General features: G+C 56.2%; 2 protein-coding genes across 3 annotated transcripts; one reads left to right on the top strand and one right to left on the bottom strand.

Moving 5' to 3' along the window:
• Positions 1-8,537: 8,537 nt before the first annotated feature.
• On the top strand, positions 8,538-15,747 carry PLP1 (proteolipid protein 1). 2 transcript variants are annotated; one of them, XM_064669614.1, is made up of 7 exons: positions 8,538-8,679; positions 10,973-11,159; positions 11,617-11,773; positions 12,684-12,852; positions 13,068-13,141; positions 13,244-13,309; positions 13,702-15,747. In XM_064669614.1, exons 1-7 carry the CDS (start codon positions 8,676-8,678, stop codon positions 13,771-13,773), a joined length of 729 nt encoding a protein of 242 aa, XP_064525684.1. In that variant the 5' UTR covers positions 8,538-8,675; the 3' UTR covers positions 13,774-15,747. The 2 variants fall into 2 exon arrangements, with proteins under 2 accessions (XP_064525684.1, XP_064525683.1); XM_064669613.1 differs by having other exon boundaries at positions 8,539-8,679; positions 11,617-11,878.
• A 6,041-nt stretch (positions 15,748-21,788) lies between these two features.
• On the bottom strand, positions 21,789-25,573 carry LOC135421302 (ras-related protein Rab-9B-like). The gene is given in 4 exon segments (XM_064669616.1): positions 21,789-23,229; positions 24,051-24,085; positions 24,087-24,218; positions 25,542-25,573. Coding segments are annotated over 3 exon segments (774 nt in total). The 5' UTR covers positions 24,138-24,218; positions 25,542-25,573; the 3' UTR covers positions 21,789-22,541.
• Positions 25,574-25,794: the final 221 nt, after the last annotated feature.

The raw sequence follows: 25,794 nt of genomic DNA, 5'->3' as shown, positions 1-25,794 counted from the left end.
CTTCAGTTTAGGGCTATGTCATCTGTCCTTTCCTTTTTTAATCCCCTGATCAGTGAAAGGAAGGGAAAGCAGACAGAGTCTCATAACTGTTTCTAAGGAAAACAACAAAACAAATAGGAAAACCCCATGTGCCCCTCAGCCCTGGGGTGGACATGGTGATGGAGTCCCCCAAAGCAAACATTTTGAGGTGTTTAATGGGGTGTGAAATGAATGCTGGACAGAACACACTCTCATGGGTGGTTGTGCATTGCCCTCAGCCCGCAGCTCCCCGTGGCGTGAGCGTGGTGTGGGTGCTGTGCTCTCGTGCAATGTCACATTCCTCTGGTTTTCCAGTGTCATGCTGGTCCCCATCTTTCCCTGGAGAAGCTGTATAATAGACTGTGGGTGCTTTCCTTTCCCAGCAGGAGCAGAAATCATCTCATAGCAATAAATGCGTGACTAAGGGATGAATAACTGTCTTGGTGCTTTGGTGGGGGGACTGAGGCCCCACTGGCAGCAGTTTGGGCTGAGAGCCCAACCCCCCACACATCTCAGCAGGAGAAATGGGCACTGGGTTGGGTGTAGCCACCAGAGGGACAGGGCAGGATGTACCCTTCAGTGGCTCTGGAATTTCATGGGTTGCTGGGGGAATTTGGGGCAGATCTTAGGGGAAGGTGCCACCATGGCATGGGAGGAGGGGACAGGTGGCACTGGGGAGCCTGATGGGTGCTCAGTGCTTCTGCAGCAGTGCCAGCAGGACCCACTGCCTTGCCAAGCTGGGCAGGGTGACCCAGAGGGGATTGCAAGGTGAACGGAGACATCGGTCCCAACTCCAGCTAATGTCGCTCTATGATTTTGTGGCGCTTTTCCAGGCTAAAAATACCCCGATGTTGGTGCAGCACGGGGTGGGCTCTGCGTGCAGCGACTGTGAAGGGATGTGCTGTGCTGTGCCACTGGCCAAGGGCAGCTGGCCAAGGGCTGGAGTGGCCCTGCCAGTGGCCGTGGGCTGGCCCTCCTGATCCCTGAGCAGCCAGGCACAGGGGTCACCTCTTCTCTCCTCTCACTCCGACATGACTTGGCACCTCTCTCCAGGGCTGTGCCAGATGCAACCACTCAGCCAGCCGTCCCCAAAATACTGAGCGGGGCCAAAGCACCCTCAGTGACCTCTCTGAGCTGTATTTCAACCCAGCACTGGGTCCCTTGCTGATCCCAGAGGGTCACTCTGGCTCATCTGGGTGCTTCTTGGGGTGAGCCTGGCCCATCTGGGGACCAGCCTGGGGATGGGATGTTGCAGCAGGGCTCATTTTCCTAACAAGGTGCAGAGAGGCCTGAGGAGCTCAGCCCATCTCTGTGGCTGTGGGGCTGCTGGATGTGCTAAGGAAATGTGCCCCCAGACCCTCCTTCCAGCTGTGGGGGTATGTTGTTGGGCTGAGAGGGCCTTTACCTGTCCCTGTGTACCCGAGCTGCTGGAGAGCTGGATTTGGGACACGTGAGGGGGTGGCTGGAGGGGATTGGGTTCCAAAGCTCTCCTAGGCTTGGAGGCAATCCCAGCATGACAGGATCCAGTTGTACCAGCCCCATCCGGGTTCACAGCCCTCCTGGACATGGGAGGGGGGGCAGCTCCTGCTCCACTCTGCTGCAAGGAAACCACTCAGCTGGGCGATGAGGAATGCAGGATCTGGCCCTGGGTCCCTGTCTGCATCCGCGACAGGACTTTCAGGACTTTTCAGAGCGGTCCATAAGGATTCAGTCCCCTGTGCCATCGTGCAGCCAAGGGGTATTTTGTGCCCATGGGGACTGCTGTGACAGAGGCAGAGTGCAGATGCCATCAGGGCCAGATGCTGTGCCAGGAGGGAGTTGGAGGGCAGCTGAGAGGGACAAGGACACGCTGCAGCAGCAGCTGGTGGCCGTGTGCTGCCCTGGGGAGCTCTGCTGTGCTCTGTTGAGTTGATCAGCTCCTGCACAAAGGCTGCCTGAGCCCAGCATCCTGGAGCTCTTGGGTGCCCTCTCTGCAGCCTGGGTTGTGTTTCAGGTGTTGCTCTCCTGAAAGCTACCTAAGAAAAGAGCTTGTTCTTCAAAACCACCCAGTCGTCAATAGGTGCTTATCCTCATGTGTCTAACTTATTTCTGATATTTTATAGCAAGTTCTCAAGGAAATATTTCGTGTACATCCTTTCCATCATGTCTGAGCAGGGGACTACCATCTTGGCCTGAAGACAAGGCCTGGATGGTCCTAACTTGTCTGTTCCTGCCCATGGGCTGCAGATCTTGTATTTCCAGGCACTGATGGTTCTCTGCTTTGGGCAGACTATGTGAATCGTATTTGCAGATAGAGCAACAAGCACGGAGGGAACTGCAGACGGAGGGAAGGCTGGAGCAATGGTACTGACTGATCCTGTGACCTTGGCAAGCAGGCAGGATGAACAGGGAGATTTAATTTAGATAAGTGTCAAGCAAGACTCTTTGGGACAGCAGCAAAGCTTGGCACAAATTCCAAAACCCTCAGTGGGCACCTCGCTTCCCCAAGACGCCGACCCGACCCCTGCTCTGATTGCCTCCAGCATTTCCAGTGACTCCAGAAAAAATACTGAATTTCGACAGTGCAAGACCCCACCCCTAACCTCTGCCTGCCCTAGTCCCCTCACCCCTGCAGCTCTTTGCCCTTCCTGAGCATGGGCAGGAGAGGAGCTGCTGGGCTGAATGGATGCCTCAGCCAGTGCCGGGCTAAGGAGTGGCAGGTGGGGAAGCAGGGACAGTGTCAGTGTGGTCCCCAAGTCTCCTCCCCCTTTGGGGTACCCAGCTCTGTGCATCCTTGGTCACAGTTGCCATGGTGATGTTCATCTCTCCCTGCGGCAGCGCTGGGGTTTGATGAGCTCCATTCCCTGCTCTGGCTCCCGCAGCTCTCCTGCCTTCAGCCCCAGCAGCCTCCAAGCAGGAAGGCAGAAGGAGATCACTGGGAGCAGATTGTGGGGTTTTATCTACAGACTGTCTGCCTCAGGGTGGGATTTCTTTTTTTTTCCTTTAGCTGAAGAAAGTTTAGAAAAAGTTTAGAAAAGAAAGCATTACACATCTGCAGCATCTGGCAGGAAGCACAGGGGAGAAGGAAAAAGAAACCAGACCCCCTGCCCTGTGCCCCCTGCTCTGTGCCACTGCTGCTTTCCCCCTCCAACCCCAGCATGGCCACTGTGGTGGAGATGGAGGATTTAATTAGATGGCAAATCCTTCCACTGCTGCACAGAGGCAAACAGCAGCAGGTCAGCCAGCTGCAGTTCCAGGGGGAGTCTTGGCTGTGGCAGTCAGTCTGTGGAGCTGACATGAAGGCACCTTCATCCTATGGAGCTGGTAGATGTCATCGTGCCAGTGAAGCCATGCCTGAGAGGGGACAGCATGCTGGGTGCCACTCCCTTAGTGTTGGTCATGTGGCTGCAGAGGATGGTGCCATGAGGAGCCCGGTGTGATCCCTGGCACTGCTACACCCTTCTTTACAGAGCCCACTCCAACTTCACAGGGGCACACAGAAACAGTGATCCTGGGCTGTATTTGCTGTTCTCATATACCACCCACTCCAAGGAGGTAGAATGACATTTGTGTTTCCCTTCCAGGATTTTTCTGAAAAGTAAATGAGAACAGTTCAAGAATATGACCCTGTGAATGGCAGAGTGAGAGGGTAATGAACAGCTCTGAGAACATCAGAGTGAGGCATCTGTTTACCCTCCAGAAAATCAAGGAGAAAAGCAGTGGATGTGAAAGGCAAATCTGCTGGAAAAGCAGCCAGGGGAAATCACCTTCTCCACAAACCTGTAATTAGTCTGAGGGGCTCGCTGCACTTGGAAGCTTGCTGGGAATTTTTGGGGGAAATTAGAAACCATAATAAGAAAGTCATTTAGACCATTGTATTATCTCTAATTTCTGCAGTAAATAACGGGGATGTTTGGTGGGTAAAAGGAGCAGCAAGCAGGCAGCAAACCTTCCAGTACCTGGGCTGCCTCTCACTTCAGCTGGGCCCTGGGTTCTGCTGCCAGCAGCTGCCTGAGCCTCTGATTTCTCCCTGGCACAGGCACAGACTGCACCCCTGCGCCCACCTGGGCAGCACAGCCTGTGGGAGATGTGGAGGCAGCAGGGTGGCTGCAGGGCTCCTGCATGTGTCACCTCTGGGATGCCAGACAACCTGCCCCAAGGATGGCTGGAGAGCTGGTGGCCCCCCTGCCACCCAGCGAGCCTGGACAGGGTGTGTGGGCTGCACGAGGAGATATTCCGAATTTAAAAACCTGGTACCTTTAAAAAACCAGGCTCCTGCATCATCATCCAGGCACACCAAAACAGAGCACAGATATCTGCTCATCACCTCTAAAGGACGACTGGGTTAGAGGTGAGCTCATCTCGGGTGTCATCCCAGCTGGCCAGCACCTCCCTCTGTGGTGCCAGGTAAACTCCAGCAACAGGTGCAGACAGGAGGTGAGTGCTGGTGCCAGAGAAGAGGGCTCTGCCTCCAGGTTATCCAGCAGGGTGTTGCACTGCCTCCAACCCTGATTGCTGGCGGTCCTGAGAGCCCTGGAGCATCCCTGGAGGTCTCAGGGTGCAGGGTTTCACTGCTGCCAAACCCCACACTCAAGGCTGGTACCCTTTGCCCAGCCCTTGGCTGAGCCTCACAAGGGTTTTAGCTGCTCCTCTCCTGAACAGCCCCTGCCCTTCTTCTGTTATCCTGCAACACTGGCCTGTCTGTCTGTCCTTCAGCATGCCTCCCCTGTCCTCTGACAGCCTCTACCAGCCTCTTTTCTTTTTTTTTAATTTAATTTTTATTAGCACATTTTGCAGCCTTGCAGCAGCCCAGGAATACAAATAGGACAGTGAGTACAGCCAGGCCCGGGCAGTGGGAGCAGGGCTGGCTCTGGTGGGAGTCCTTGGCACCCCTGGGAGGAGGCAGCTGGACAGATGCTGCCAGTGCTGCCACAACCTTCCCATGGTCACCAGGGCCCTCCCAGGTCACACTATGATCTGAGAAATTCTTGAAGTGACCTTAAAACGCTCATTCTCGACATCATCTCTTCTTGGGTTGGATGGGGCTGCCTGGGAAAACAGGAGATTTTGCACGGCAGGAGAACCCCTGGCTGCTGGGGAGAGCAGAGCCAGGACAAGTCTCGGGTTCCCCAGCTGAGGTGTTTTTACCCTGCTGATGGGTGAACCAGGGCAGTGAGCTGGGTGAAGAAGGACAGTTAAAATCAGCAGCAGAGAATGAGAAATTCAGCCTGACCAGGGGAGCAGTTGCCTAAAAATAGCAGCAAGGTTCTCAGCTGTGACAAGATATGCTGGGATTTCTCCTGCTGACAGATGTATAATGGATAAGGGCACTGCACGTGCCATTTGCTGGCGCCTCTTGGGTGTCCTGGGGCTGTGCCTGCATTTTGGGGGATCGGAGTGGAGGCGCTTTCCGTGTTCTGCAGAGTCAGCACATGCTGATTTTGGCCACTGTGCATCTTTGAAAACCCAGCCCCATGCCCTGGGGAGTGCAGAAAATGAGCCTGTGGGATTGTAAGCAAAGAAATTAATTAGTGGGGAAAACAAATCCTCCCTGAAACTGCAGGAAACCCCCTTCTCCTAGCTGGCCCCTCTGCAACTGCTCTCCCTGACACCTCCTGGCTCACCCCAGGGAGGGTCACCCCCATGCCCAGTGCGTGCCAGGGGGGCCAGGACAAGCAGGAGGCTGTTCTGTGCCATCAGAGTGATGGGACAAGTGTGACAGTCAGCAGTGATTACCGATGAGGTGGCTGCCTATGGGGATGGGGACAGGGAGGATGCTTTGGTCCTCTGTCCTGTCCCACATTCTGCTCCTTGCTTTTCCCATCTCACTTCTTTGCCCTAAAGCAGTGGAGTGCAATAGATCAGTAGTGCCTGTGTGCCTCTCCCTTTGCCATTGATGTCACCTGTTTGTCCCCCCAGCTCCAAGCTTGCTTTCCCCATGGCCCAGGGAAAGCCTGAGTCTGAGCTGCAGTGGTAGAGAGGACCAAAGAGAGAACCACACAAACATTCCAGAGAGGCCTTTCCACACAGGGGGTTGTATTTAGAGATGTGTGTGTGTGTTCCTCTCAATACTTCATTTTGGTGCAGCCCATTGCAGTGTCTCAGTGCAGATTTCATGTGGCTGGGGAAGGAAAACCTTCTCCAAGCTTTGTCCATGTCAGCCCCCAGCTGACACCTCACAAGGGGCACCGTGGCTGTCCCAGGGTCTACTGATGAGGGCAGGTAGCTAAGCCTTTAATTGCTCTAGGGGGAGATGTGGCAGTTTTGGACATAATTGGCCACTGCCCGAGGGTCAGAACAAATCGCAAGGTGATCCGCATTGATTTATAAGCATGTTTATTTTTACCAGCCTGGAATGTCCCTCTCCTGGCTGGCAAACAGGGATGCATCCTCCCTTCCCCACCTGAGAACCAGCAGTGTTTTCTCTGGCAGGGACGAGCCAACAAGAAAATTTTGATGAGGGCTGGCAGGCTCCCTGCAGCCACACGCTCCCCCTGGGGCCTCCCCCGGGAAGGGGTTGAGCTGCGGGATTGCTCCAAGCACGGGGAAGTGCGAGGTTGTGCGCTGAGAGTTTGCAGCAGAGCATCTCACAGGCTCTCCTACTGAAATGCAAAGGGAAAGGGATGCAAGAAGGCCTTTCCAACACCCCCGTGGCCACGGGTACCCCCAGAGCTCTGGCCCCTGTCGTGTGGGCACGGGGCAGTGTTTGGGGTGCGCTGTTGGCTGCCCCCCCAGCTGCCTAGTGCAGGGTACCCACCCTGCTGGCAGAGGAAAGGCAACTCCAACCACTTTCCTGCATATTTTCTGCTCCCTCAAGCCTTAGAAATCCAGGGAGGGGATTTCCCCCTTTTCCCTGTTTTGCAGCTCTGCTCTGGAGCATCCGTGGAGCACTGCCAGGAGGTGGCTTGTCCCTGCTGCCAGCAGGTGATGCCTGTGGAAAGGCCAAGGGTTTTCTGTCTCAGGAGGGAAACCCTTGCTGACGAAAAGTGTCCAATAACCAAGAACTGAAGCCACTTTGTGCAGAAATCACAGTTTCTCTTAGTTGCTCACTTTCTGCCCAGTGGACTAAAGCTGCCACTTCCTTCCAGGTTGTTCAGGAATGGCAGAGTCAGCAGGACTGGAATTTCTATGAAGAGAAAGAAAAGAGCTTATATGTTTTTCCCCAATGTCATAATTTATTCTTTTTCTATGATGTTATATTTTATTTGTTATATTTATGAGAGAGTTTCATATCATATTTTTTCCTCCTGATGCCCAAGGGTCCCTCTCACTGCCCTGGGATTCAGGCTGGGTCCTGCTGGTTTCCAGTGGCTAAAGAGGTTATGGTTATTTCCAAAGGGTTGTTGCAAGGCTGTCGCCTTCCCATGGCCATTACAAGGTGCTCATGGCCAGGTGACATCACTGCCAGGCCACCTGGGTGCCATCTTGAGGGCTAAGGGATGTGCCCAAGGTGTCAGAGGCTCTCCCTGCTGTATTGTCCCTCCTCAGCCCTTCCCATCCCACGGTTGGTTGGGGATGCCAGGATTCCCTCTGTCATCCTGCCTTGCAATGGGAAACTGAGGGAGGGAATGGTGTTGGGGGGGTCAGGCGCTGTGTCCCCCTGGTGCAGGGTGCAGCTGGCCACCATGAAGCCCCAGCAGCTTTTGCACAGACGCCCAAGTGCTGTTTTCCCCCCAACCCATCTGTGGGCCAGCCGAGGGGTGGCTGTTTGGGTGGGCAGGGAAGGCACAGGGGTCCCCACAGGGTGCCCACCCTGGTTCCTAGATTGCCACAGCCCACCAGTGTCCCCAACCCTGGGGACAGCCAGGCCCTGCCACCTCGCTGCCTGGCACAAAGTGGGGCATTGAGGGACACAGCGGGGCTTTGTCCACCCTGTGCCTGCCGGGAAGGGGCCGGTTGCCCTCTGCAGGCTTCCCTGGCCCTGTGCTGGCTCCACAGCTGCAGCACACAGGGGAGTGGGGGGCACCCTTGGGAACTGGGGTGCCCCTGGGACATGAGGCACCCAAGGCACCAGCATCCACCTGCTACAGCCCTAAAGCCACGAGAACCCATGGCTGTGCCCACCCGAGTGCTGTTCCCCAGTCGGGGTCATGGGGCTGGGGACAGTAGCTGCGGGATTCCTGCCAAAAGGGGGAAAGCTCCCAGTCTGGAGCCCCCAAAGATGGAAGCAGGTCTCTGGGACAGGGAACCCTTATTCCCCACTGGTCAGGGAGGTGACAGAGGGGCATCACTGCTGTCCCATGGGGCTGGTCTCCCACACTGCCACAGTGGGCAGCTGGGACAAGCACAGACCAGTGGGCCGGGGGGGGCATCCCCAGAGCCACCGAGGAGGGGGGACACCCTCACCACTCTCCCTTGCACCCAAACTTCTCATTTTCTTTTGCAAAAGCCTTTTCCCCCAAGAGCCCTGAGGGGGCCATGGGGCAGCTGTGCCCAGGCAGCCGCCGGGCACCCGGGAGCTGGCAGCCAAGGGGTGCTGGGGGGGCCGGGGGAGGGCGGGGTCCGGTCCCTTTAAGGGGGGTGGCTGTCACTCAGAGAGCCCTTTTCTTTGCTGGAGAGCGGGACAGGCACCCAGAGGGGGGAATTCAGGGCGTGGGACCGCCAGGCAGGCGAGGGCTCCGCAGACAGCACCGAAGCAGCCGAGCGGGCGGTCGGGGCAGTTCACCAAGTCCAGCACCATGGGTGAGTATGGGGTGAGGGTGGCGGCCACCCGAGGGGCTGTCATTGGGGCCCCCTGGGGACCCTATCCCTGAGCCAAGCCCTCTGAAACTTTCCTCTGGCACCAGTGAGGTCCTGGTGACCCCGGTGTGGCCATGCCGGCCATAGGAGCTGCTCAGGGGGGATGCCTTGGCGTGGCAGGGATGGCGTTTTCTTTCTTTCCCAAAGCAGTTTTCTGTCCCCCGTGTGCTCGTGAGCTGTCTGTGGGGACAGATGCCATTCCCACAGCTTGTCCCACCCAAGCCCTCAGCTCATGGGTTGGAGAGATGAGAGCTCCTGCCTGGGGGCTGGCAGGAGCTGGGAGGTCCAGGCAGGGCCCTGAGACCTGTCACAGCTCGTGCCACTTGTATGCCAGCAGCCTCGGGAAAACGGAGACACTCCTTGTGCCTCAGTTTCCCTACTGATACAGCAGAGCTAATACTCACCAGCATACCCCTGGGACATCGGGGCTGCCCTGTTCCCAGGGGTGCCTTGTGCTCCTGGCACGCTGCCTCCTCCTCCTGCCTGCAGCACATTGTTTGGTGCTGGCAGCAGCTGAGCCTGTGTACAAGACTCAGGACTGTGCGGCACAAGGGCTCTTTCTCTCCTCCTTTGCCCTCCCTAGGCATCCCCAGTGCAGCTTCCCAAAGCCCAAAGGGCTGTGGCAAGAGCCTGTCAGGCACTGTTGCATCCCGGGACTCTCAGTCTCCTGGGAACGGAGCCGTTCCCTGTGCCCCAGCACAGGCACCTGCCATACCACTTCCCAGGTGGCTAAAAATAAAAGTAGGAAAGGCAGGCTTGGCCCAGCACCCCGTTGGGTGCACAGGGCCGTCCCTGGGGGTCCCAGAGAGGTTTAGGAGCAGCTCTGGCCAGGCTGAGTGGGGCCCCCCCTGGAGCTGCTTCGTCCAAGGCAAACAAGAGGGAGGGGTCCCAGCACTCCCCTATAGCGCTGCCTTTGTTCCCTGTTTGCTCTTGGCATGGGGCAGCCACTGGGGTGGCAGTGCCAGGACAATCCCCCATTGTCCTCGGTGCCACTGCGCAACCTTGCTCCCAGTGGGGAGGGGACAACGCTGCTGGCCAGGACCCCATGGCTTCCTTGTCCTTTGAGGGAGGAGATAAGCACTGTGGGATTCGTGGAGGGAGCGTGGGTTTGGCGTGGGTGCCTTCTTGGCATTCAAGGCAGAAATGCTATGGCCAGATGGGATGTGCACAGGCAGCCACTGTGCCCTGGGCAGTGGGGTGCCAGAGCCCACATCTTGGGGAAGGGGAGCAGCTTCCCTGCACACAGCCAGGGCAGCAGGTTGTCCCGGCTTAGCTGAGGCCAAACTGATGCTCTGGACCCAGATGCCAGTGGCTGCAAACCCACCTGGCTGCCTGTCCCCAAAGCAGGCAGGACAGTGGCTGGCTGAGCACTCCAAACCCAGCCCACTGGGAATCTGAGCTAACCCTCCTGCATGTTAGAGCCCTGATGTGCAGAAGGAGCAGGTGCCCATGGCCCCACTGCTGAAGAAAAACAACATTTAGGCAATCCAAGCAGCACGCTGGCATGTGTCCTCACTTTCCCTCCCCACACACAGGTCCTGGAGGACTAAATCTATTACACAAGTGCTGTCATTCAGGGAACTGCCACAGCTCCTCTCTATAAGCACATCTGCCCACACAAAGGGGCTGCTGCAGCCCCAGCTGCCCGCAGGGTGCCAGGCGAGGGGACAAGTGCAGCCCAGTGTGCCACCTGGAATCCTGGAGAGCTCGGGGTGCATGCTGGCTCCTGCTGGGCTGTCCCAGACTGTGCCACATTGCTGGATCTCCACTGAGGTTTGCCTCTGTGGAGGTGCTGGGCTCCCCTTCATCTCTGATGGCAAAAGAACGTTGCAGGCAGCTGGCATGGCCGCTGGGCTGTGCCGGCAGTGGGGAGCCCATTAGCAGCTTGTTTGCCAGGTCCCACTGGCATTACACTGTATCACGCTCTATTTCCATCTCATTTCTCACAGGTCAGCATGGCTGGCTCGCCTTGGCCCCTCACAGCCCCACGCTGCCATCACCCCCATCCCCGGGCACCCTTGGGTGGGCTCCTGCGTGCTACTTAAAGAGCTCTCAGGGAACCTGCTGGGTTTGGCTCCCCAGCACCATGAGGAATCATTTCTGGGTTTTCCTTTAATGTGCTTCCCTCTTCCTGCCAGGCACCTTTCTGCCCCTGAGCTTGCCTGCCCCTGAGCTGTAGGCTCCAAGCAATCCTCATCCCGGCAGTCTCGTCCCACCTCCCTTCTTTTCTCCATAGGTTTACTGGAGTGCTGTGCCAGATGTCTCATCGGGGCACCCTTTGCTTCGCTGGTTGCCACTGGCTTGTGCTTCTTTGGGGTAGCGCTGTTTTGTGGCTGTGGGCACGAAGCCCTCACAGGCACTGAGCAGCTCATCGAGACCTACTTCTCCAAAAACTTCCAGGACTATGAGTATCTCATCGACATGTAAGTACCCTGCTGCAGGGCATCTCCCTCGCACTGGAGCCCCTCGTGTCTTTGTCTTGTTCTTTGCCAGCACGGGGTGTCCAGCTGGGCTGGCCAGGGCAATGGTGTCACCAAGTGACATGGAGGCCCCAAGCTGCCTTTGCCATGTGCCGGTGCCACAGCTCCATGGCAGGGTTCAGTGGCCACTTGTTTTCACTTCATGCCATTTTTATCTGACCCTCGCTAGGTGCCCTGGGTAGAGCTGGACCTCTGCACTGGGTAGGTATGGAGGGTATGAGGGAGTTGGTGGCAGCCCACAGCCTTGCTCGCCACAGCTTTGCCCCAGCTTGCTCCTCTTGTAGCTTCACCCTCCGTTTCGGTCCCCCTGGGGCGGCGTGGGGAGGGGTAAGTCACGGTGGCCACGCAGGGCTGAGCTCTCCATCACCTGAACATCCCTGCCCACTCCTCTCCCTGGCAGCATCCATGGTTTTCAGTACTTCATCTATGGCACAGCCTCCTTCTTCTTCCTCTATGGATCCCTGCTGCTGGCCGAAGGCTTCTACACTACCGGCGCCGTCCGGCAAATCTTTGGGGACTACAGGACCACCATCTGCGGCAAGGGCCTCAGCGCTACGGTAACTGGGGGCCCGAAAGGGAGGGGAGCGCGAGGCCCCCAGCGAGCTCACTCGTGGCAGCGGGTGTGTCAGTGTTTGGGAAAGTGGCTAGGACATCCTGACAAGGTGATCTTAACCGGGGTTTGACACCCCTTCGCGCGCCCCAGCGGGTTCGCCACGCTCGGCGTGGCCAAAGGGCAGGAGACTGGGGCCGTCCGGGTTTTGGGGTATCCCAAAGGGAAGCGCAGCCCGGTCACCCTCCCCCAGGCCTGCCGTGGCCCCTGGGGACCAAAGCAGCCCAAATGGCCCCATTTAGTCAAATTGCTTCATGCTTAAGCATTGGCAGGGGGAGCCATGAGCATCCCTGCTGCAGTGCTTGGCAGCCCAAAGCTCTGTGGCACCTGGTGCCCCTGGGATCGTCCTCTCCACTGAGCTTGGGAACCATGACAAAGTGCTGGCAAAGGGACCTTGTGGCCTGGGGGAGCGGAGGGGCATGGCTGTGGTTCCCTCGGGGGCTGGTTGGGGTGGCACCATGGAGGGAGGGCAGGAGAGCTACATTGACACGCCAAGGCAGTTTTGCAGCTGCCCCCCCGCAGGGACCAAACCCTGCTTGGCCATGGCCACGGTTATCCCTCCCCCCACCGAGAGTGGCAGCCATCCTGCTGCCGCTGGTCACCCCCATGCACACGTAGCTGGGCGTGGATCCGGGACTGGCACTGTCCCCATGAGCCACAGGAGCTCCCAGCTGGGGCTGCTGCCCTGTGCTGTCTGCCTGGGGACACGCTGGGTTTGGCAGAGCTGGATGCAGCAGCATCGCAGTCCCACACCTGCCCCACACCCTCCCCTGCCTGGGGAACCTCGCGCTCCCCTGTCCATGTCCCTGGACCCTCGGTAACCACGGCTCTGCCCCGGTTTGTCCTGCCCCTTGCAGTTTGTGGGCATTACCTATGTCCTGACCATCATCTGGCTCCTGGTCTTCGCCTGCTCTGCGGTGCCCGTCTACATCTATTTTAACACTTGGACCACCTGCCAGTCCATTGCCAACCCCACCAAGACCACGGCCAGCATTGGCACCCTGTGTGCCGATGCCAGGATGTACGGTGAGTGCTGGGTTCACCACCCAGGAGCCAGGGCTCAGGGCAGAGGAGAGGGGATGGAGGAGAGGACCCAGGCACAGTAGGCTGGGATAAAGCAGGGCAAGTGCTTAAGAGCCCTGAAACACCAGGGTGTGCATGACACACGTGGCTGTGGGAAGCTGAGCAAGGAAGCCAGCTGGCAGCTGTGCCCAGCTCACCTGGCTCCCACATCTCTCCAGGTGTCCTCCCCTGGAATGCTTTCCCTGGCAAGGTGTGTGGCACCAACCTGCTCTCCATCTGCAAGACCAGCGAGGTAAGTGCTTCCTGCCATTCCAACGTGTGTTGCCCTCAGTTCCCCTGGCCTGCCCAGGCAGCACATGGGACCCTGGGAGCTCACTCCTCTCTTCCCTTGCAGTTCCAGATGACTTTCCACCTCTTCATCGCAGCCTTTGTGGGGGCAGCTGCCACGCTGGTCTCACTGGTGAGTCAGTGCTCCCCTTGCCCAGCCGTTCTCATCCGCCTGGCACGGAAGTGGGGGCAAAGGACAGCAGAGGTGGTGGGCATGGATGGGACAGAGCCTGTGCTCGTGTCATTTTCTGGCACGTAAGTGCAGATGGTGAACTGAGGCCGTAAGAAGGTGGAGGTGGCTGCTGGAGGGGATCTGGAGAGGCTTTAGGAGAGCTACAGGGAGATGTCCTGCTGCCAATGCACTGAGTCCCCTGCCTTTCCCCAGCTCTCCTCTCGCTTTACGCCAGCGAAAGGACACTGCAGTGTCCTGATGGTGCAGTGGGGCCATGGGGCTCTGCAGGGTGCTGCCCTGTTGGGGTGTGGGGCTGGGGGACGCCCCCTCGCTCACTCTCTTCTCACCCACAGCTCACCTTCATCATCGCCGCCACCTACAACTTCGCAGTCCTCAAGCTGATGGGCCGAGGCACCAAGTTCTAGCCCGCGCGGCGGAGCACAGCCAGACCAAGCGCCCTTCTTTTCTCTAACCCCGAGGCTTTAACACTGCAGCCACCTGACACCAGGTCTCCTGCCTTAACTCTGCCTTCGCTGATGACTCCCCTCCTCTTCCTCCCTCGCATCCATCGTGCTGAGCGTGACCAGGAAGGAGAGCTTCCCACCAATGGACACCTCTTCATGCACTTTTCTCTCTTTGCTCATCCGTAACCGGTTCGCTCTAGAGCCAAGCCCGTCAAAAACAGCCAGAGAAGAGGAGGGACTTACTCCAGTGTCCTGATTGTTGCCTAGGGATGAGCAAACGCCTTCATGCTCCTGGGAGGAAGAAATCCATGTAGGTTGCTCCGTGAGTAGCAAGAGGCTACCCAGAGAGAAAAGGAAGTTGGCCCAGTCCTGGTACCATTGCTAGAGACTCTCCTGGAGCTGTCTGCTGTCACCACCCATGGATGGAGAATAAGAGAAGGATTTTTTTTTTTCCTTAGCAGAGAGAGATGAATTTAACCTAAATTGCCTGCTGCAGCCAAGGCAAAGGGAGTTCAGGGCAAGGATCTTCCCAGTGTGGAGAAGAGAGTGCTGACCCCAATGCCGATAAAGCCCTAACCCAGCTGCCCCTATTAAAGCCTAAAGGAGTTTGGTGTCTCTGTAGACAAAGGGGGACTCTTGGCTTTACCCTCCAGGCAGCAGAGAGGCAGCAAATAGGTTTGACTGAGAGGGGACATCTCTGCAGCAAGCCCTGGGAGTGTAGAGCCAGAGCCATCCCTCCGTAGGCAGGGGATAACCCTCAGGACCGCGTGCCCTGCCCTGCCCTGCCCTGCCCTGCCAGCGCCGCGCTCGCCGCACGCTCTCGGCCCTTCACAATGGTGCTCTTCTCTGGGGTGATGTCTGCTTCTCTAACCTCCACTGCGCCAGAGAGCTTCCTCTGCTTCTCACCCACGTCAGATGTAACCCTCCCTCGCTCTGTCCCCTTCGCCCCCTCACCCTCTTTTCCTACAAGTCAGTACAGCTGTCTGGTGACTGCCAGGGTGGGAGGGACTGGAGGCATCTCGCTTCCAGGTGAAACCCGTGGAGGAATTGAGGAGGGAAGGAAAGGTGGTGGTTTGGGGCAGAAACACAGCCAGTCTCTGCAATCCAGATCCTTTCTGGTGCCAGTTCAGTCTTTCCCCATGGAGTGGGGCAGCAGGGCAAGGGGTTTGGTGGAGGTGGCCTCTCCTCCACGACTGTTCTCCAGCTGGAGGAAAGCCCTCTGGCTGGGTAGCATGGCTCCAGCCAGACCTGCCAAAATGCTGCTTCCAGTCCTCCCCCAACAACTGGTATTTTGATTTGCTCTTCCCTGCCTCTCCTTAATGCTAATCTTTGTGTTTATTTATTGGAGAAACTACTTTCAGTGGCAGACTGTAGCTCCATCTTGCATGGATTTCTTTTTTTTTTTTTTTCCTGTGTCTGTATTATTGTGATATATTTTTTAAGTGCTGGTTTCAGCAGGGGCTAGGATAAAGAGGCAGATCTGCTGAGCAGTGAATTTGAAGGATCCTTGCCGCCGGGAATGCTGAAATAGGTTGGCCAGGCTACCAACGCACATGGGATGGGGAGGGGGGAGATGCCAGGACGGGGTGGCAGGGTGGGGAGAAACCAGTCAAGATCTGGAAATTCACGTCAACGCTATCTCTCTTGGGGTTTTCTGGGGTTTTATTTGATATCCATTTAACAAAAAATAACCAGATCCTCCTTCCCACTCTTGGCCCCAGACCCCACACACGCACACACACACGCACACACACACAGACAAACACACGGGCAAAAAGAGTTAATCGACTGAAAGTGTTTCCTTCATTTCTGATCTAGAATTTCAACTTGTTAACAAGCAATAAAAAGGAGCAAGTTTTTAGAGACTTATCTTACAAGATGTATTTTATAAAAATTAAAGAAAATAAATTAAAATTAAGAACATTCTGAACAAGGTATACATCTGCCTGTCCGTTTGTTGTGCTGGCTTTCCCAACCCTGCCCTGCCCACAGCCAAAAAAAAAAAAAGCAGAGAAGGGGAGGCTGCAGAGGAGAAGGGCTCAGAGGAGCAGCACTTTTCAGCCCCACTGCTGGCCAGCAGTCCCTTCAGGAGTTAATCAACTCACTCCAGTCATGAGGTTCATAACCCTGACTTCAAAATCTTTGTTCCCAGCTGGGGAGCCCTTAAAACCTCTATTTCTCTTCCAGCCACCCAGAGGAAATCTGGTGTCTTGTAGCAGCCGCTTGATTGTGTTTGGTGATGTGCTGCTGCCCTTTAATACTCAGCCCACATGGTGACAGCTCTGTCATGTCTCCTTACGCAGCAGCTACAGCACAACCACAGCAAAATCAACCTGCACGGCTCAAGCTGCAACATGTTTGGGACAAGCGTGTCCCGAGCCACACAGAGTGTGCAATTCCCTCACTTGTAGAGAGTCTTGTGTGGAGTGGGATGGTCCTGGTTAAGCACAAGGGCACATTGGACTGTCACAGGGCCCTACGTGTCCAGCCTCTTGCTGCAGGATTGTTAACAGTGTGCTGGTGCGTGGGATGGCTGCTGCCTTTCTGCCCCGATCAGACACATGCTGCTCTTAGGTGCATGTTTCCACAGCAGCTGCTCAAAAATTATTGATTCAGATGTTGCTTCTCTTGGAAATTCTCCCCAGGAGCTGTGCAGGGAGAGAGGCCACAGAAGGATGCTCCCAGCCCCACGCTAAGACCCCTGGACCACTCCAGTTTGCAGCAGGTCTGTCTGAAAGGCAGATTTCAGGCACATGGCTATGTGCCCAGGAGCAGCAGAGTGGGCTGGGAGCTGTCAGGCTGATCCTTACCCACGGCCAGGACCTTCGCTGCTCTTCCTAAGTGGGACTCAAGCCCAAATCCCACCCTTCCCTCTCTCCCTTGGCTTCAGCCCCCTGCAGGCAGGCAGCAGTTTCCCATGCATCCTGGCCAGGAGAGGTTTAGCTCATGGGTTGCTGCTGCCCCAGCTCAGTGGCACAGCTGTGCCTGCACCTCAGCCTTGCCCCAGCTCACAGAAACCCGTGGGGCTGCAGCCAGCATCAACGGGGCCCTTTGTTCCCGGCGTTCCCAGATGCCACCACCCTCCTCTCCTCATGCTGAAAGGGCTCTGTGTGTACACAATCAGCCACTGGGCAGGAGCGAGCTGGGGAACAAAACACCATCTCTTTCCCCTGGCGGAGACTGGTGCCCACCCCGGCCGTGGTGAGGGCTGGGGACAGCAGTGCGAGCTGGTGTGTGAAAGCATGGCCAGGGTGCCGGGCGAGTCCGGAGGCTGAAGGACACATGTAGCCTTCTCAGGTGTGCCCTTGGCTGTGCCCGGCTGCCACCCCCCCGGGCACATGGATCCTGCCCTCACAGCTCCTTTCCTGGGCACGCAGTGCCCTCCAGGAACTGGCTGAGAAAAGACAAGGAATAAATAAACTCTGATTCGTACCAAAGCACATCTCTGTAAAGCCCATCAGGAGAACTCCCAGGAGGAGTCTAGTGGCTGAACTGTGGCTGCGCTTTGCTCCCACAAAGGCTGGACCAGAGAAGGGGACCCTGGAGCAGGTCCCATGGGTTGCCTTGCCGGCAAAAGGGCAAGGTGACTCCCACCCCTCCATCCTGTGCCCGGCCGCTCCGGGAGATGGCCCTGCGCGCCCCTGGCAGAGGAGAGGAAAGGGGAGAGAAGGGGAGGGCGGCACTCAGGGGTGTTGGTGATGACCATGGGTCCCCAGCCCTCCCCAGGGGCGAAGGGCCGCCAGGCTGATGCTCCTGCCGGCCGCCCCCGCATCTCCCGTCCTGCGGCCCCGCATCCCCGGTCCTGCGGCTCCTCCCCGCGGCCGCCGGACGCAGCGGCGGCTGCCCAGGCAGGGGACAAGGCAGGGACGAGCCCCTGTTCCCCCCGCGGCCCCGATCCCCCTCCCTGCCCTGCCCGGCCCCCGCGGCGGCTCACCGGGACACACCAGAAACATCACCGGCGGCTCCCTCCAGAGCCCTTCTCTACAATGGGCTCGGTCCTGCACAGCTCTCAGCATGGGAACAGTACATAAAAGCTACTCTGGACATCCAGCCACAGCCATCCCTAGCCCTGACCACAGAGCACATTCCTCTGAGGCCACACAGGCAGGTACTGTCTCCTGTCTTGCCCTCTTAGCAAGGGCTTGGGCTCAGCCCTGGAAAGGTGGTGTGGGATGAGCAGGAAGGCTCAGGGAAAGGGGGCAGTGCTGGAGGCAAACCCAGGGCTGCCCTGGCTCAGCCCTGCATCCTTCCACCTGCACTGACACTTGGCAGAGGGGACAGAGGGCACAGTGGGCACAGCAGCCAGGGCAGGGCACACTCAGGCTGCTCCTCAGGGCAGCTCCCCCAGCCTGGTCCTGACTTCAGTTCAGGCAGGGAAAGGGCTGTGAGGGGTGAGCTGTGCCAGGCAAGCAGTCCTGCCTGCCAGAACCATGGTGTGGTACTGTCACCTCCCTGCCCTGGAGGAAGTCCTCACCTGCCACTTCTCAGGCACCCAGCTGCTTTCTCTCCATCTCTGGGCACAGTCTGGCTATACCAGGGAATTGCCTGAATACCAGGAGGGAATAGCTGGTGGGAAGTCATAGAATCATAGAATGGTAGAACTGCCTGGGTTGGAGGGGACCTTAAAGATCACCTGGTCCCAACTCCCCTGCCACAGGCAGGGGCAGCTTCCACTAGACCAGGTTGCTCAGAGCTCCATCCAGGCACTTCCACTCCCAGGAATGAGGCACCCACAGCTTCTCTGTTCCAGGAGTGGAACAGCCTCACCCAAACCCTGTGATGCTTCCAAGGCCAGAATCATCTCCCTCCGGATCCTGTTCACTGTCTGTTTTCAGCTCTCTTTTGAAATGGCCAAATTAAGGGGCTGGAGGCCCTCAGATACTCCAGCCCACATTTTAAAAGCATGATTTCCAAGGACTTTGGACCCTCCACTGCCTCCTGGAATCGTGGATAGGCAAGACCCATGAGGAAAATAAACTAAAAGGTTCTGCCAAAAGAAACAGCAGGCACAGGCTCTGCAAACACAGAGAAAGCCTCCCAAAATAAGCAGCCATCCTGGCAGGACAGCGAACAAGAACAGTCCCCATATGCTGATTTCCTTCTTGGCATCCTATGGAAATCATGCCTGGTTACAACCCCCTGGAGCCTGAGGGATCAGTTCCAAGATCACAGGAAGAACTCAAAGGAAAGTACCGGGCTTGCTGCTGAGAGCCCAGGCTGAGAATTTAAAATATAGTGACAGAAGGAAGCAATGTGGAAGGTTTCTGTTATGAAAGTGTTTTCTGATACACTCTTGAAAAGGCAAAACTGCTCATTGGATTCAGCTCGTGAGTTCTATTCCTTCAGCTCCTGGTCTAGTTAGGCACACTAAGGAATAACCAACCCCTCTGATCCCTGATCCCTTAGTGACTTCTCTCTGCCAAATGCTGTAACCAACCACATCTCTCAGGAGAACAGAATAAACCAAGCAGGCAGCCTCTTCCTGATAAAACCCAAAGGCAGGTCTCTGCTGGGATGTGCATGTCCTCCCTGGGAAGAGATGCTAGAAAAAGAGTATACCCCAGCTTGGCATTAGCAGGGAGGTGAATCCGAGCTGGGAATGCTTCTGGGTTTTATTTTTACCACTGCTGTGGGAAAGCCTGTAAAATCTCCAGAGCCATGGCAACATGGATGCTCCTGTTCCCCCAGGCTCGGCAGGGCTGACAGGGCTGCGTGTGTCACCTGCACAGGGACAGTTCCTGCTGCAAGCTCTTGGTGGCTGCAATTAACTTGTACTTAAGCCCAGACAACTACTGATTTTTGGGGTGTTTTTTTTTTGGTTTCTTTTTCTACAGTGTGTCTAACAGCCATCAGGATTTTTAAAACTTGAGCTGGCAACAGGTTCCCACAGTTGTAGGAACTCCTGGAGCAGGAGATCTATGCTGGGTACCTTGGAGATGCTCTCAGCAGCTGCTGTTAAGGCAGGAGGCAAGACCCGAGGTCTGGTGGATAGGAGCTGAGGGAAAACCTTATACTGCTTCCCTGATAATGTAGCACTGTGCTCTGGGCTTGGGAGGTGGGTTTGGGACCTCCAGGGGGAGGTACCAGGGATGCCTGGAGGTATGGTCTGGCTACAAGCCCTCATCAAGAGCCCCAAATTTTTCCCCATTCATGCACAAGAGCTCACCTTGTCCTGCTGCCCTGCCCTGCTGATGGACAGGCAGGGAGAGACCTCAGCTTTACAGAAGGTCCATCCTTCAGCCCTGGCACAAACGGTGCATGGTAAAAAACGGCTCCTGCCAACAGCAAATGGAGCCCAATGCTGTTTGCAGAGGCCCAGCCCTGGGGACAGTGGACAGCAAGTACAGTGCAGTGACAGGCAGAGGGAGCCCCAGGCTAGAAAGCAAAGGGATGAGCAGGGAAAGGTGTCCAAGCCATCCAGGAGATGTGCATGTCCCTGGCACAGCAGTGGGAGCCGATGCTGCCGCCTCTGAGTGGTCCCAGCCTGGCAGAGCTGTGATATCCCCTCCTTTTGAACACCTCTGCTCTTTAGGAAACTTATGAAAAGAAAATGTCTCCTGGCTCCTCATCAGCCCCCCTGGCAGGGCCAGCCAGCACAAAAGGACTGGAGCCTGTTCCAACCCTGGGCCCCTGCAGAAACCAGCTCCAGGGGAACGGGGCTGTTCAGAGACGGAAACTGGAACTGCAGGTCAGAGGCTGGGATCTTGAAGGAAATATCATGCAATGTTAACTGAAGAAAAATCTAGAGGCCTGGGGAAGTCAGACATAGGTAAATAAACAATAACAATAACATTCTATAAAAATCTCTTGCACCAACAGAACCTTCTCCTTAAAGAACCTATTTTTCCAGAGGTTGCAAGAGCTGCTCAGATAGCATTCACTCCCCATGAATACGAGTGTTCAGCCCCGTTCAGAAATCAGATCCCTCTAAAGAACTTTGCATTAATTCTCCAGCCCCTTCCATGCACAGTTGGCCTGCAGAGAAAGGCAGGATCACCCCGGGCTCCCCCAGAGGAAATGGGGGAATGCTCATGCTCTGCATGCTCAGAGATGCATCGTGATGGCAGCAAGCTGCTGGCACAGGGCAGAGATTGCCCTGCTCCAAAGCACAGCATCACTGCTTGATCTGAGCTGCAAAATTTACCATCCAGCAGCTCATCAGAGTGGGAATCACACTCAGCAGCTGGTGTTTACGTGCTCAGAGTGGGCTCCTACGTGCCCATGGGCAGTCACAGCTTTGGCCAAACGTTTGCAGGGGAAGTTGCAGGACATGAGGTTTGAGTGGCAAAGGCTGCAGTCAGCAAGCACTCATCTCTTTGCTATACATAGAGCCTGGAACTAACACCTAGCAGGGGGCAGGAGCCCGGCATCCTTTCTAGAATGTACTTTGGGCCCCCATCTCCATTTTTCAGCCACCTTGAACAGAGGTGAAACTGGTGCAGCTCTCTCCCCTTTGGACTGAACACAGCAGCCAGTTAACTGACCAGACACTCTCAGTGTCTTCTCTCAGTGAAGTCTGTCATAGGAATTACAGATAACACACACTGGATTTCCCATGAGGGAATGGCATGGGTTAACTGTGCTCAGCAGCACTGCACCTGACACAACAGGGGATACACTGAATGGTTCCATGTTGCAGCATTCAGATGGGAACATCCGTGCTGGAGCAACTGAAGATGTGGATCCATCAGCTAATGAAGCACAGTGGTCACTGGCACCAGACAGAGAGGGGATTTAACAGCTGACCATGCCTGAGTCCCCCAACCACCTGCACACCTAAGAGACAGCCCACCCACCTACCATCTGGTCTGCCAGAGCACATCATCTGAGCACAGCGATTACTTGTGACAGAAACCAGCTGAAGTTTCACACTGCAGATCTCCTGAGTAGCTCCAAACACTTCGACATGACCTGGCGAGTGTCCACATCAGTATTTTTCACCCAGGGCTTCAAGGTATGAGAAGTGAGATCTGGTGTTGAGCCTCCACAAGAGACAAGGAAACATATATTAAACAACAACAGACATAAATAACAAAAAATAACACTCACACAAGACAAAAAAAGGTGAGGAAAAACAGACCAGAAATAGGCAGCTACAAAGAAACAATGCTGTCACATTCAAACACAGGCCCATCTCTCCTTCATATATTGCTCCAGATCAGAGCTCTAACAATTCTCATCACAAGTCAGTCTCAGGACACAATGCACTTATCCCAAACAACAGGTACACACACCCCAGCCTCTCCAGTATTTGGCTTTTTCACAGTCACAAGGGCCAGAGTCTTTACAACAAGTTTTTTCAGGATGCTGAGCAGGCTTTCCTTTGGCAGTATGGTCATGAGTGGGTCTAGTATTTTTTTTGAGTTCAGGAATAAAATACTTCAGAGTGCTCTCAGCTTTGCTCTGCAGGCAGTTCTTGGTACAGAACAGATCACTACTGTCTTTAGTGAATTTAAAGGACTTTAACCCAGTCCTTTAAACCTGCTAAAACAGGCAGAGATGGAAGCAAGACTACGCTCACATGCTCTGTTAAACAGCTCCCTCCTGCGGATACATGCTCTGTGCCTGAGAACTCCAGGCAGGATTCAGACGGTGAGGCTGCAACTCCCCAGTGAGCACAAACCACTTATTGTCCTCATGGCCACTCTCCTCAGAGTGCCCCAGGGCTGCCCACGCGTGTTCCCATCCAGCCGCTGGCTCCAGCAGTGTTCCCGAAGCAGCAGCCACTCTTAACAACAGGAAGACCCCGATTTGGAGCTGGAGTGCAGGTCAATGGTGTGGCCCAGCATGCAGTGCTCCAGCTGCTCCTCCACCGCCAGCACCTGTCGCACAGCTTCCTCAAAGGCCACTGTCACATTGGTGTCGTCCTTGGCACTAGTCTCCAGGTATGGATAGTTACCGTTCTCCATGCACCAGGCCCGGGCCTCCTCCGTGCTCACCTGTCTCTCCAGTTTGTCTATTTTGTTGCCCAGGACTACAAATGGGAAGTGTTCGGGGTCCTTCACGTCAGCGTAATAGACAAACTCCTTCTGCCAGTTACTGAGGTTCTCGAAGCTCTGCCGGTCGTCCACGCTGAAGGTCAGCAGGCAGCAATCTGCCCCCCGGTAAAAGGGCGTCCGCAGGCTCTTGAACCGCTCCTGTCCCGCCGTGTCCCAGATCTGGAGGGTCACAAAACGCCCGTCCACCTCCAGGTCCCGGTTCAGGAACTCCACCCCGATCGTGTGGAACGCCTGCGAGTCAAACTTGTTGGTGACGTAGCGGTTCATGAGGGAGCTCTTCCCAACTCCACCATCCCCGAGGAGAATGACCTTCAGGAGCAAGGACTTCCCACTCATTGCAGCAGGACGGGGGGGGTGTGTCCCAAGGCAATCTGCAGGGTTCAGAAATAGTACAAAACACCCATTTGACTTGTGGATTCTGCAGAAAGACACATACAGAAGAACAGAATATGGCATTTTCATCCCCATCTCTGAACAAGTTTTGTATATAGGAGGTAATCTCCTATATAGGAGGTGATCTCTCTTTTTAGAGAGAGATCTTATTATTCTAATCTCTCTTACTAGAGAGATTACAGCTGGGGACTGGACGAGCTTTCAGGCACATGAGTCCTCCATCAGGTCCAAAATGGATTCAGTGGGTCACCACTGTAAGGGCAAGATGAGAACAATGTTGACAATTTAGTACCGATTATACTACTTTTAGTGAAAACTCTGCATCTATAAGCTTGTCCAGTTTTTCTAAACAGATCATCACTAGTTAAACATCTCTCCTGGTCTGCATCCTCAGGCTATCACAGGAACAGCAAAATCACCAGGGGTGCCTATTACCAGGCCTTCCTTCCCACTGTACCATCACCAGCTAAATAATTTCTCCTATCTGACTTGCTCCACTGGAGGGATGTTACAAATGTGCAGGTCTGTATCCATGCAAGTGATTCGTCAGGCCAGCTCTGGATCACCCTGAGGATGCTGACTCACCAGCGGAGCTGCGCGTGATCCCACGGCTCAGAAGGGGTTTCCCAGGCACAGGGACCAGCTGCTCTGCTGCTCCTTGCTGGCAATGCTTGTCACAGCCCAGTTTGCTCGGGCTCAGGTGCAAGTTTACACTGCAACAACCTCGACACCACAGGCTCCTTAGTCAGCAGCCTCTAGGCCAAGTGCCAACGCATCCTCCCCCTCCCAGGGATGCTCTACAGGCCTGACATGGAATAAGAGGTTTGTTTGGCTGTTGTACTGTACCTGCTCTGGTGATACAGTTGTCTCTGGGAGTGTCCAGGGAACACTTTCCTCCAGTGTAACAGTCACTAAAAAACAAACATCAGTCATCCAGGTTGCCAGAGCTGCCCTCGGTGTCTTTGTTTGTGATGCTGATCCAGGATGGAAGAACAACAGCAGAGCTCTAGGAAGCTGCAAGAGCAGTACGGATAGCTGGAGTAAAACAGGCAAGAACAAAGCACCAAGGAGTATCCCTTGCCCTAAGTGAAATGGAACAGAGCCCACACCTGGACAGGGCAGAGCCAGTACCATGTAGATGCTACACCCAAGATAAGAACAGAATAAACTGAAGGGGCTCTGACATGACTGCACAGGCTGTGCACCCTGTGCCTCCCCTCAATCCAGGGCACATTGATAGCTGTGATCTGCTTGGCCTGCCTACTCACACACTCTGCAATCTGATTTAAGGATAGAACATGCACCTGAACCTGCTATCCAGGAGAGTGAGCCAGCTGGCAACAGCCTGGGACCTTGCTTACACCTGCTACCAACATTCCCGGGAAGGGTGTGGATGAGCAGTGCTGCTTAGTGATGACACCTCCAACCCACCAAAGCAGGAGCCCAGAACAGCACTCCTACTCTGTCCAGGCCAAACCCCACTCTCTGCACTAATTGTGGGGAGTCCTGTTCAACTTCGATTCTGCACCCCTTCCAAACAGTGTGGTAACCACAAAGCCAAAAGCAGAAACTTCTGCTTCTAGCGAATTTCTGCACTTTCTGCACAAAAGGCTCACCAATTTCACTTCCCTGCACAGAAACAGCCCAAACCCAAGCATAGCTGAGCTAACTTGATGGGACATCTGTGTAGCAGTGCACGGTCCAGCAGTCCTAAAGCAAAGAACAAAATGCAAATGTCACAAGAGACAAACAGGACGTGCAGCACAGCTCCCTGGGGCCGCTGGCTTGGGGGAACCCTGCCCTGGGCAGGTGAGCTGCTCAACACCCTTGTTCCTTTCCCAAACCTTGCTGAGGGCGGGTTGAAGATGGTCCGGCCACAGGCCATCAGCCCAGAGCAGATTTTCTGTTTAGAGATGGTTTGTTAGCAAGTGACTCGTTTTAAGAATGACCAGTAGGTGATGTCGGGCCGCTCCGGAGCCCGCAGGTCAGCGGGGCGGTGGAAACCATGACACAGCCGTGACACCGACAGCACATCCTCGTCTGCCCCGCTGTGAGCTATTCCAGCGGCTGACCCCCACTGCAGCAGGGCCGCCAGCAGCTGTGTGCAGGTAACAACACAGGGAACACCAGCAGGGCAGGCACGCAGGGCCCGACTCTCCCCCCTCCCTGCTCCCCGGGCCCCGGCTCGGCAGAGGCGAGACCCCCCGGCGGGTCCCACGGGAGCGACCAGGGGAGGTGCCCGCGGAGCGGTACCCGCGAGGGGCCTCCCGGCGGGGGCAGAGGGGCGGCTGTCTGTCCATCCCCGCCGTCCATCCCCCCTGCCCTGCCCTCACTCACCCTCAGCGCCCTCCGCCCGCCCGGCCCGCGGGGCGCAGGTGCCGCTCAGCCCCGCGCCTGCGCCGCGCACGCGCCTCCCGCCGCCGGCCGCGGGCGGGGCGGGGCCGGGACCCGCCCTTCGACCCGCCCGGCCCCGCCCCCCGGACCCTCGGCGCCCGGCTGGGCACTGCCCTCACAGTGCCCACTGTGCCCCCTGTATCCGTCAGTGCCCTCACAGTGCCCGCTGTGCCCCCCGGCAGTGCCCTCACAGTGC

This window comes from Pseudopipra pipra, chromosome 13, assembly GCF_036250125.1.
Source record: "Pseudopipra pipra isolate bDixPip1 chromosome 13, bDixPip1.hap1, whole genome shotgun sequence".
NCBI lineage: Eukaryota > Metazoa > Chordata > Aves > Passeriformes > Pipridae > Pseudopipra > Pseudopipra pipra.
Note: the sequence above shows the minus strand (reverse complement) of the source record. Positions and strands in the feature narration are given on the sequence as shown.